Raw genomic sequence first — 12,726 nt, forward strand, 5'->3', positions numbered from 1 at the left:
TGTTGTCAAAAGCCTTTTATTGGTCGTCAGACTGCATAAGCATTAATACGTAATCACTAATAAGACCTACTGTGGAGGTTTTTATTTAATAAACCAGTCAGTGTTGATCATGCACAGCTTTATTGATGCTGCATTGTGTAAGGAAACAAGTTCTACATTTGTCACCATTTAAAGAATGTGGTCTTTTATTTGAAGTGACTAATTCAGATAAAAGCAGCCATCTAACAAGGTATTTTTTGTTTTGGCATTTTACAAAAAAAGAGTGCGACAGGCAATTCACACATGGATATTACAATGACAACATGTTTCCTTAATGGTATGAAGGCAAGAGTGCGCTTCTCCCTGAAGGGAGACATAATCAGCCTTCAAACCATCTAATGTCGACTTCCAGGTCCACTCAGGCATCTTCCCGCAAATATCCAAAACCGTTTTATGTGAGACTGAAAAGAAAAAAAAAGGAATAATGAGGTTTAGTCTGCCTTGAAACAAGATCAAACTTTGAGATATTAGTCTTTTGCATAAGATCAGCTCATTTTATACATATTTTAATCCTATATGTACGTCCCTCTGGACTGAGAAGCCTCATGTGAAGTTGTCATCACATACCTGTCGATGAGCGAGTCTCTCATAGTTGTTGCGATAGCGCTGGGCTGCGTTTCACTCAATCTGAAGACGCTCTCGATGACGGACAGCTCAGTGCTCGTGGTGTCCAGTCCACAGAAAGCACACCAGTCGTTCACCACCATACCAGCAGCGATCACCTCACTACCACGATTGACCGTTCCAGCCTTGAGGGGAAACAACACGTTTATCAATTAGCCGAGCAGAACTCTTGCATACAGCCATGAGGGTTTCCACCGAAATACAACAGCTACTTCAGTCTAGGGTTTGATGATATAGTGAATACTTGTGTCCCTAGTAGTCTACAAAAATTATTTAAGTAATTTCAAACACATTTATAGATAAATACTGATATACAAAAGCTAAGCATAGGAAATAATACTGATGCTCGTCTTAGCAAACACCATTAATTACTCTTCTGTTCAAAAGTTTGGGGTCGGTAAACCTTTTTTAATGTTTTTGAAACATCATGCTCACCCAGGCTGCATTTATTTAATCAGAAATACAGCAAAAACATTGCAAGTTTAACTTTTCTATGTTGATATATTTTAAAACGTAATTTGAATTTTCAGCATCATTTCTCCAGTTTTCAGTCACATGATCCTTCAGAAATCATTCTAATATGCTGATTTGGAGCTGAAGAAACATTTCTTATTATTATTATTAATGTTGAAAACAGTTGTGCTACTTAATATATTTGTTACTTGATTCTGTGTGAATGAAAAGTTTAACAAAAACAGCCTTTATTTTAAATAGAAATATTCTGTAACATCGTAAATGTCTTTACCGTCATTTTTGATTCAATTATTAATGCATCTTTGCTAAATAAAAATATTTTAAAACTCTTGCTTTTGTGCATATATTTTGAGTATAATATATAACAACTGTGGATGAAGAATTTTTCATCAAGTCAATAAGATTCTCAGATGTGACAGAACAGTCACTCACCACTAAAGGCACTTGCAGGAGTGACGAGAGTTCATCTTGATCTTCTATGGAGGTTTTGGGGTGGACGAGGCCTCCCTGGTTACTGAAGGTGCAGTAACTACCCACAAGCACCTGCTCTGCAATCGTCTGCCGGAACACTTCCACCTTTAGAGTGTCTGCAAGAATCTCTTCTGTTTCCTGAGGACAATAATGCCCTAAACTTAATACAAAACCAAAACGGTCTGATTTCTTCATGGAGCTTCATTTTACAGGCTTTTTAGAGAAATAGAAAGTGTTGAGAAATCATTTAGACTAGGGCTGCACAATATATTGAAATATCGCAAATGTATATATCGCGATGTGCATATAGCAGCGGCTTGCAATAACTGGGGTCATGAACAAAAGACGAAGAGAAAATCACTCACTGCTCTTGGCTGAATAACTTTTGTAGCTTTAAGGCGAGACACGGCAGGCAAAAACATCGGGGTTTTTTTACTGGTCAATTTTGAGATTTGGGATATTTGTCTTCAATAACATGTCTTCCTTTAGACTTGTGGTGAAAAAAAGTCTGAAATACACATTTAGGTCTTCATTGTATTACACTTTGTCTGTTTGCGTCTGTAGATTTCTCATAAATTCAACAAAAGTTTGCGTTCCTAATCCTCCCGCTGCTCCGCGATCGCTGCCGTCACCCTGTCATCAGAAGCACCGCTAGGAAGCTCTCTCTCTCAATCCTGTCGGATCCAAATATGGTCATTTCCTTTTTATGAGCAACCCATCGTGAAAGTAAAAGGGCTGAATGCGCAATCTCATTGGCTGATGATAAATCTTTAAAGCCGGTTTTCTCAAAATTACTTTTCTCTCATACTCCAAGTCCGAAATCTCCACTTCAGTAGCACCTATATAGACCAAACTTTCCAGACTTGTACCTAGTTATATTATGAAGACATTTACAGAGGGATTTGTAAATATATTATTCCTATTCCTTTATATAACATTTTATTCCAAAAAACATGGCAAAAATAAAAAATTTAAGGCTATTGACAGTATTGTCTGATTTACAGGATAACAAAAGTATATATCCATAAATCCCTCTGTAATTTTTTCCCCATCTAATATGTGAACACCATGACATTTTTTTTAACCTGGCTTTATCCAATACTCAGATTTCGTTTTTTTTAATATATGCAAATTAGCGCACATTTAATTAGATATTGCCTAATTTGCATATTTAAACATTAAATTACAGAAAACTTGTAATACATTTTTTTCTCATCTTAATGTAGCTAATCAACTGGGAAAGTTTCATGGTGACATCTGCTAGCTAAAAATGTTACACTATTCACCTGTAGTGTCTCGCCTTAAGAATCAGTATATATACATTTAATTCATACAGTGAAAACTAAGCAGTGTTTTATGTTTATATTTGATTATTCAGTTTCTGTTGTTAAATAAACCTAATGTAGGCCTTCCTGAAACCCTAAACCCTGTGGTTTACACTGATGTTAAAATAACACTTCTTATGCTACAGTAAAACACTGCTGTTCACTTTCAGAAGTTGTAGGGATGTTTTCTTGTCACAAAAAGAATGTGAAAAACACATGTAAGTTATATCATTTTTAAAATATTTTAAAGATAGTTTAAGTTTATTTTACACACTTTAAGCATTATCGTATCGCATTATTTAATGAGTTATCACATAGGCCTATCGCATTTTTCTTCAATACCGTGCAGCCCTAATTTAGACCCATAAAGACCATTTAGGGTTTGGAGAAAGCTCTGATTTCATGCAGTCTTCCATTAGGGATGTTCTTACTCTGTCTAGGTCAGGATGAACAAGAGCAACATAGTCGTTACAAGCGATGACGTTCCCCAGCGCGGAAAGACGCTCTTCTACTCTCTGAATCCGCACGGTATCTGGCAGGCAGTTCCTAATGTGCTGTAACTCTTGATCTGTCGTGTTGTTGGGCACCAAGAGACCGTGACGATTTCCTGTGGAAGAGCATCCCCAGACAGACACACACAACATTTATTATACATCAAGTATGAGGACAGAAAAAATACCTAATCTGACCTAGATTGAATTTTAGAAAGGCTACATTATTTACGGACACGTGCGTTCTTGTATTTTAATCAACATAAAAATAAATGTTGTTAAAGCAACACCAAGGAACTTTTCCTCTGCGGTTGCCCTACAGGTTGGAAGCGGAATTGTCTATTACCGCTGTCATAAATAATTTAGCCTACTGTCGCACGCGCACGCTCACTGTTTATCCCTATATACTGTCTATGGTTTATCCAGCACCGGCTTGGAATCAACAATTGTAACGCTTGCCGTAAAGCAAGTCAAATTTGTAGTTTTCTTATGTCTCATTAGAACTACAGAAACGCGACCCGATCTGGCAATCTTACATAACGTGGATATACCAGATAAAGGACCGCAAAGCGGTGGCATAAGTGCCTTTCACCCTGTCACGACTTGATGATTTTGGAAACATTATTTGAAGGTAAAAAATCCTACTTCGTGTTGCTTTAATCCTGCATAAATGTATACAAACATAAAATAAATTGGATTAGATAAATGCTCTTACCCACACACATTCTGCCAATGATTCGACATCCTGCTATAGAAGCATGAACAACAGGTATCGTTTCTGACAGTTCACCTTCAAAGACACTGTGGGGAAAAACCAAAAGTGTTTCGGAAAAGAAGTGATGAAGGACTCTGAAGCGACTTTATGAAGGCATATCTCTGGAAAGACCATTGCAAAATTAGAGGTTTCTCTGAATCAAATGAACAATTTGGTTTTATTCTATAAATTATTGACAACATTTCTTCCAAATGTCAAGCAACAAGCAGTAATTTAGAGCTTTTTTTGGCAGAAAATGGTCAAAATAACAAAAAAAGATGTCATTGTAAGAATTGAGAAATTAGAAAATACCGGGCAGTCTGGTTGAGGAACGACCCACTCCCCGAGAAGACAAAGGACCTTTCTCGAAATTAACATTTGAACTCTCTCTAGAGTCAATCACCTCTCCCATGTTGTCTCTCTCTCACACTGAGATCACCAGATATTCACCCAAAAATCTATATGGTTTAATGTGAATAATTATCATACAGTATTATACATATTTGGTATCATTTGAAATGTCTCAGTGCGACTGGTACAAAGGTCTCATTCTCCACAGAGGTAAAACAAAAGGTAATAAAGTTCTTAAGAGTTTAGAGATAACTTGCACACAGAGGAAGGTGTGTCTTCCAGGCAAATGGCATCCTGCTCCCAAAAGGTATAAACCATTGTTAGCAAATGTTTCCACGTGAAAGAAGCCTCTGTCTATATAAAGAAATGCAACAAGAGGCTCAGGGTGATTTGTAATTCAAATCAGCCCATGATGCTGAGTTTATACAAGACACTCCGCATCATGTACTTCATAATATCAGGTTCGCATCTTCTCTCTTTATTCCAGAGCATTTGATGTTTTGTATTTATTATCTTTGAACTGATTATGAAATTGGCATGATACATTTACCTGACATCATAAATTGTTACATTTGATTTTATTCCGACTGACTCTGAAATTGTTTTCCCAAGTAGATTAAACAGATTCGTATGTTCCCGCAAGTTTTGCGTCAGATTAGTGACAACTAATATTTGGCACTAATTCAAGTGTACGTGGTTCGCAAAGACAAGAAGTGAGTTTTTAGAACAGCAAAAATGCTGCTTGACCAATCTAAATCTGGGTGTGCCTTACCTCTGTTTTAATTTAATGTTACTTTAGATAAGTGTGCATGGGAAACCACGGCATGGCCAATACAAAGCTATTATAAGAGAAGTAATGTTGGTCAACTTATATCTGTAATAGTGGCCATACCTGTACTGAAGTAAACGTTACTTTAATTCCAAGTGTATGCAATCACGGGGGCTATACAAAAGTATCTTTGATTGTGTAAGCGTGAATGCGGCTAATCTCAGGTATACAGTATAGCAAATTACTTCTGTTTTGTGACCAAAACTGACGAGCTTGTGAAGCAGAGGGCGTGAGGACCTCAGAGCGACATAGCTTCCTAATATGAACGGGTAAAATATAAGTAAAGAGTAAAAAGGAATAATCAAATATTCGCTCACATTTAATGATGCTCGGATATCATTAAAACCTTTTTCATTCATGGAGTCAGATGAAATAACGAGGTAATATATATGAGAAAATGTAATTTAATCTTGTTGTATTGTGTGAAAGGAAAGACAGTAACGCGCAGAGACCTTCACCTGTTCTATCAGATATCACCATTGGACCGATTTAGACGGGCTTACATCATGTTTTCAGACCTCGAATAATGAAAAGAAAACTAGTTTATATTTTTTTTTAAACAACACACGAGAATGAACCTCATTGGTTCTCGCACATCAAGCTAGAGCTTCTGTTTACCACAACTGAAGTGCGAGTTGATCAATGTTTATATGTGAATAAAAGCCTATATTAAATCTGTTCATCATATAAAACGATTGAGTCTCTTCAATGAAATTGCCTAGAAGCCTATGAAGGAGTGAGCCAGCTCTCAGATTTAATCAAAAATATCTTAATTTGTGTTCCAAAGATGAACGAAAGTCTTACGGGGTTGGAACAACATGAAGGTGAGTAATTACAGAAAATTTTGCTAATTTTGCAGTGGTCTCTTAATTTCCCCCCCCAAAACTGTATATAGTAAGGGCAGATATTTGGCCATGTTGAGATCATCAGTAATATAATTTATGACTTACCTGTAAAAGTTTTCTGAACCGCCAATCGCTACCAAGCAATATGTGTTTGTGAGCTTGGCGAAGCATCCAATCTCATTATTCTTTTCAAATGCCGCACGGACTGCCATTTTTCTGCTATGGGACTGGTCAAAGCTGTCTGAAACTAAAGAGAAACATTTATATTAAGATAATAATAATATCCTAAATATTACTGAAAACTCAAAAAAACATAATAAAACAAACATTTGTAACATGGTCTGGATATATACAGTAATATATTAATTAGTTGACACACACACACACACACACACACATTTACATAAGATTGTCTGGCAAGTTGACTTTGGGAAGTTCTATACATGCCTGTTGTTTATTTGGATTTCTTGCTTTCATTGTACTTTTTCTACAACGAGTTTTTGATCCAGAAGAGAACCAAACATATTTCAACAGAAAATTATTATAATGAATAACAATCATATTACTAAAAAGCGAAAGGCTATTTTAGGCTCAACAGCGGGTTCAACTTTTTTCTTTATTTAAAAGATTTTTTTATCGTACTTTAAGGTAACGTTACATATAGGTATTTGGGGCACAAATATTAAATAAAGTAATTCTCAGCTAAACCTGCGGGTTAAACACGTTGTACGTAACTTTAATTAAAACAGTAAGCCAACAGTTACTAGTCGAGGTAACGTTAGTTAGCAGTCGGCTAAATGTAGTTATTTCAACTTCTCCAGGCATTAAACTCTACCAATTATGTGACCTCAAATGCCAACACAGGTTAACAATACATATTGCATGCTAAATGTAATGACTTTACAATAAAACTCAAGACAATTGCAACGGTAATCTTATATTTACCGATTGTCACTGTGGAGAAGCGTGGAAAGCTGTAAACCACGTGTTCAATTCACTTCCCTGTCGTGCTGACGTGACGTGACGTCAACGCGTTACGGTACGTGATCTATGAATGTGATACGATAAACCAAACCCATGTTGTCATGAGAAACACAGTGCTGCCTTTGTTTTTATTCTCAAGTGTATTAAGTTAGATCCTTATTCCTTGAACAGCAAAAGATTTATATTCTTAATAAAAAAGGCTTTTTGTATTGAATTAGACTGAGCATTTATATCCATTTATATCCCTCTGTACATACCATGGTACAGACTATTTCTGTAAAACAAAAACAAAAAATATAAAAGTGATGTGATTTGATTTTATATTTTGATAGGTTGCGAAGTCTTATTTTTACTGAGTACTTTTAAACAGTAATTAAAATAATAATGATGCAATATAAGAAATAATTCAACTACGCAAATGAAAATATCATAATAAAATTAATAAAGCCATATAAGAATCTGAATTACACAAATACCTTGTGAAATGAATGAATTTTAATTGCTTTTTAAATTGTAAATGTTTAGTGTACTGATACATATATGCTGGTGGTATTGTGGATAAGTGTATTTTTTATTGAAAGAAAAAATATAATAGCATTGTTCAACATACGATCAAAATAAAATGAAGATAAATATTTTAAAAACAAGGAATTAATTACATTAAAAAAAAAAGGAATTTACAAATACTACAAATACTTGATGAATTTAACAAGTCACTTTTGCCATACCTTATTCAATTTAACAGCACTATAATAAATAAATTAATTAAATCAAATATATTCCCATGTCTTTTTAGATTAGCACATTTATATCTCTATAACCAGTTGTTTTCCAAATGGCTGAGACACATAGACAGGATAGCTGAGACATGGCGAGCCATGTTGTTTTTATCATCCACTACAAACCTGCATAGCAACAGGACACACCTCTCCTAGCTATGTGCATTTGTAAGCCAATCACTATTGAGTTTCAGTGTGACGTCGTTTTTGTTGACACTTCCATTAGCTGACCACCTGCGAAACGTCACTGCAGCAGCGCGCGCCCGTGACCCTCGACGTCCACCCCGCGGTTTCTGCCTGGAAACAAACATCGCGAGCTAATCGGAGCTGTGAAAAAACGCTAGATTCCAGTGGTTGGAGGCTGCGTGGGGTAAAGTTTTGCCGTGCCTCGGCTCGTTAACACACTATTGATCTGTTTTTGTCTCAGTCACGGTGACAAACACTCCCTAAGTGCTTGCTTCGTATGCAGTTTTTGCAGTGTCTTCAATACATTGCTGTCCTGTTAGAGTTAGAGAGATGATGTCTCTTTTGAGTTCCTGCCTCACCAAATCCTGCAAACAGTTTTGTGAGGCAGCTGCTGAAGATTATCATAAAAATTGCATATGAATTATTAAAGATATCTGAAAAATAAACAATTATACAACATTTTTTTCATTTAGATCTACAATGGTATTATTTTAAGTACATTAGAGTACCATGTTATACAGTAGGATGGTATAACATGGTACAGTATTGGATTGATACTGTAGAACTTGTTTATCCTGACTACAATGTATTTGCAATCTATCTAAATAACAATCAATTAAATATATTTTTGCAACTGTGAATGCAAAATATGTAAGCTAATCTAAGTCTAATGTATTTTAAGGAAATGGGGTCGGATCAAAGTACCAGTTCAGCTGCTGACCAGCGACAGAGGAATCCAGGCAATCTGCCATTCCAAGGTGAAGCATCTTCATCCAGTATCCAAACTGATACTGGTTCTGACCCCCGGGATCATTTGGATCCAGACACCGACCTGCCTCAATGCCGAATAGGCACAAGAAAGGTAGACGACATGAGCTTCATGATATCTTGCACTAACTGGTACTAAAGACCAGAGACCAACTATATGAATCGTTTCATCCATGAATGAGTGCCAGATTCAGTGTGGGACAACAGAAGACATGGAGGCGCTGGGGTTGCAATGCTGTTTAAATGGGTTTGATGCAATTTATGACTAATATGTCATGGCAGTGTGCTTGAAGTTTTGGCTCATGTTTGTATTTACAAACACAACCTGTTCTTCTCGACATCTGTGCACTTATGTACTGATTGCATTGTATCAAAAGCATGTATTATGTAGTTGATATCAACTTGCACTAATGAAATGTGTATGTACAAGTGTCATAAACTTCATCGTTATATGTATTGTAAAGCATCCATCCAGAAAGCACCAAACACATTTATGTAATTTTCTTTTATTGACATTTCTTTGAACATGGTGATATTAGATACACAGTGTAAAACTGTAGACTGAAACCGTAAATAAAAACGACTCATTGTTCAAAGGATTTAAAAACAGGATTCAAGAAATAAAACTTAAATCAAATCTAATATTAGTAAAGCAATCACTCTCATTATTAATAATCAACATTATGCATGACAATGTGAAATCATAGGCTACCGTTAGAGTGAAAGAAAAATACAAAAGGTCTGAAAAGTTTCAGTAAATCTTTGTATTTACATGACCATTAAAACCCGGACGAAGCTGAGCAGACAGCGACATTTGACCTGTAAATCAGAAAATATCAAAACTCCAAGGACAGAATCTGAATTTATTTAAACCACAGAGTGAGATGTTCACTCTTAAATCCTTGTCAAAAGGGAAAAAAAAGAACCAGTTATATACAGTAAATTCCCCCATGGTCAGTCAAGAAAAAGAATAATAAAAACAAAAAAATGTTAAAGCTATCTCAGATAAAATCTTCATTAAAATTAAGCCTCTGTAATTAAAAAGCGTAAATACAGTTGGTTCCTTGACTACCTCTGATATGTTTGTCCTATTGTTAGTCTCATAAAAGGACCATAAAAAACAAAAGGCAACAGCAGCTCGGGTTTAAAGTGACTGTTGTCCAAAGCCACGATCATACCCATTAAAAAGAGGCAAATTACCAGAGAATTCCTATTTATGTATCTCCCTGTACAGTTCTGTATTTATTGATTTTTCTGTGCAACTAATGTGGTTATAGGCATGGCTTCACCTTTATTTCAAATGAAAATGTGTAGAATACCCTTATGTCTCCTTTAATGATAAATAAATAGCTTGTTTCATACGATAAGCCTCTATCTTTACAAACCTTTCACGTGACCGTACGACAACCATTTCTAAAGATATCCACCTTTGATAAATACACTTTAGTTCTGTTAAACGTTTCACTTCTGACATTGCTAAATGTTCACTGTGTTAATATATACACATAATACGGGCTTGCGCAGTGCTCTGTTAGCGTCATGAAATGGCATGGTTCGTAAACTGAAATGTCCTGTTTTGTTTCCCAATCCAATCCTTAAGTGATAATAGTGCAGATTAAAAGATAAAAATGCCTGCAGACCTTATTCTGAGACACTTGGTCACGTCATGCATTTTTGTTAATACCTTCTAAAAGGCATTTGAGACCTGTATTCTGGAGATGTTTTGAATGGCATAGTAAAAATGCATCTGGGTCTTCAGGGCACATCTGTAGTCGTCCCAAATTGAATTACGGCAGCATACAGATGTTTGGGATTGCACACAAACAAAGCAACCACAAAACTCAGATGTTAATTGCCAAATCTGGCGAATAGATTGTACACTAAAAAATATTGTGTTTCAGAAATAGATTCATAGTTGGATTTGCGGAAAAACTTATGGATTGCAATATGAATGATCAAGATGCATGACGTGACCATGTGTAAAGACTTCTAGAGTTTATCCAATATATTCTATAAATAAATTTGAATTTGACATTTTGATCCCAATCTACTCAGAGTACTTAAGCAGCCTTTCCACAAGAGTTTTCTTCCATCACAAGACATCTTCATATTGATAAAGAACATACTTTAAAACTCTTTTGAAGCATCTGAACTGCTATATAAGATGTCAGTCATACATAATAAACACATAAAGGAACTGGAACACACTATTGTGCCACATTGTCAAATTCAGTTCATGGCTTATTAGAGCAAGTGGTCTTGCTGTCTCTTATATCAACACTAGCTCTTCAGATGGATTGAAAGTTGAGGAAGACAATTGGTGATGCACAGTGTGTTCCATTAAAAATACTCCCACCCAGTACTTCCTGTACCCGAAACATTAGATCACTTCACGGCCACATTGCTTGTTGTTGCGAACAGGTGCTCTAGATTCAGAGCTGACTAATAAAAATGCTTATCTGAGAGACAATAACATCGAGTCTTTCCCAAGTGGGCACAAACATGTAAAATCTGCTCTAGTTTCATGCCACTTCTCTACCCACGATCAAGCTGCTCGCACAACAGATCCAAATAAATGATATACGAGAAGGAGGGCCACAAAAATATGCATTGTTTTCACTTAGTAAAGGCATTGAATAATATATCAAGGGATGTATTCATGTATCCACTGTTGAAATAATGAGGTGGAAATCAATGTAAATGAGCAGTGTTCAGTGTGCCATAGCGGACTTAAAGACAAGGCACAATGTCTTAAAGGGGTCAACGTAACCCCTCCACAGTACTACTGCATTGAGCTAATTCGACCAGAACACCAGACTAAATGAAGAGTTCAAATGCAAAAGCCTCTAAGTGCCATCTGAAAATGCAAATAGATCATTTTTATCAAGCTCGTATATTTAAGTTCAGTAATTTCACTTAAATGACAATTAATAGGTAATCTTTATTGCCATTTAAGTGAAATTATTGCATTTAAATATACGAGCTTGATAAAAATGATCATTCTAGAAGAAAATTTCAGATGGCACTTAGAGGCTTTTGCATCTGAACTCTTCAAATATACATTTTTTTCCACCATGTTCTAAAACATCCCATAGTCAATCATTATACCAAGCATTCTTCTGACAAAAAAGTACCATGGTATCATGTATTTCATGTATAGTTCTCAAGTTTTTTCTTTATGCACTGACAGTTTGCTCTATTTTGTCTTTTAAATCAGTGGTTGCGTGATGGTTCCCCTTTAAAGAAGGCTCAAAAGCTTTACAGACCACACAAAAGAGGGTGAAATGTTACTTTGGAAGACACAACTAATTTTCTCATACCCACAAAGCCTTCAACAGACAGCAGGACTATTCAGAAAACATTCATGGTGGTTGAAATGTATTACAAAATTAGATGATCTCCAAGTGGTCGATCGTTTGGGCAGATGTATATATGGCAACTACAAAAGTGACGTAATGTTACAAACACCATGCCTATAGAGCCAGCCCAGTGTAAAAATATGGTAACGCTCGTATAGATGCTCAAAAACCATTGGTGGAGACACATTAGAAACCTAAAAGTAGATGCCAGGTAGTTTCTGTTGCAGATCCATGCTCCATTGAACTGTGAATACAATATGTACACTATTCTCTGCGGAGTTAACAAAAAGTGGCTTTTTGTAGCTAAAAATGCTCTTTTCCACAGAGAAAAATAAAAGGATTTCATTACATGCAACCTAAATGAGTTAAGGCAAAAATATCAGCAAAACTCCAATATCAAATGATAAACCATGTGCCAAGTGAAGCCTTATAGGGAGTCTCGCCAAA

The 12,726-nt window shown here is 35.9% G+C and overlaps 1 protein-coding gene across 1 annotated transcript; it reads right to left on the minus strand.

The window, feature by feature from the left end:
* On the minus strand, nt 1-7,290 carry eif6 (eukaryotic translation initiation factor 6). Its single transcript, XM_084424933.1, has 7 exons — nt 7,149-7,290; nt 6,309-6,450; nt 4,140-4,225; nt 3,365-3,540; nt 1,570-1,746; nt 607-788; nt 1-440 (listed from the first exon to the last, which is right to left on the minus strand). The coding sequence occupies exons 2-7, from the start codon at nt 6,413-6,415 to the stop codon at nt 431-433; spliced, it is 738 nt and encodes a 245-aa protein (XP_084281059.1). The 5' UTR covers nt 6,416-6,450; nt 7,149-7,290; the 3' UTR covers nt 1-430.
* Between the last annotated feature and the right edge of the window lie 5,436 nt (nt 7,291-12,726).

The sequence above is a fragment of the Rutilus rutilus genome (genome assembly GCF_951802725.1).
Source record: "Rutilus rutilus genome assembly, chromosome: 12".
Lineage (NCBI taxonomy): Eukaryota > Metazoa > Chordata > Actinopteri > Cypriniformes > Leuciscidae > Rutilus > Rutilus rutilus.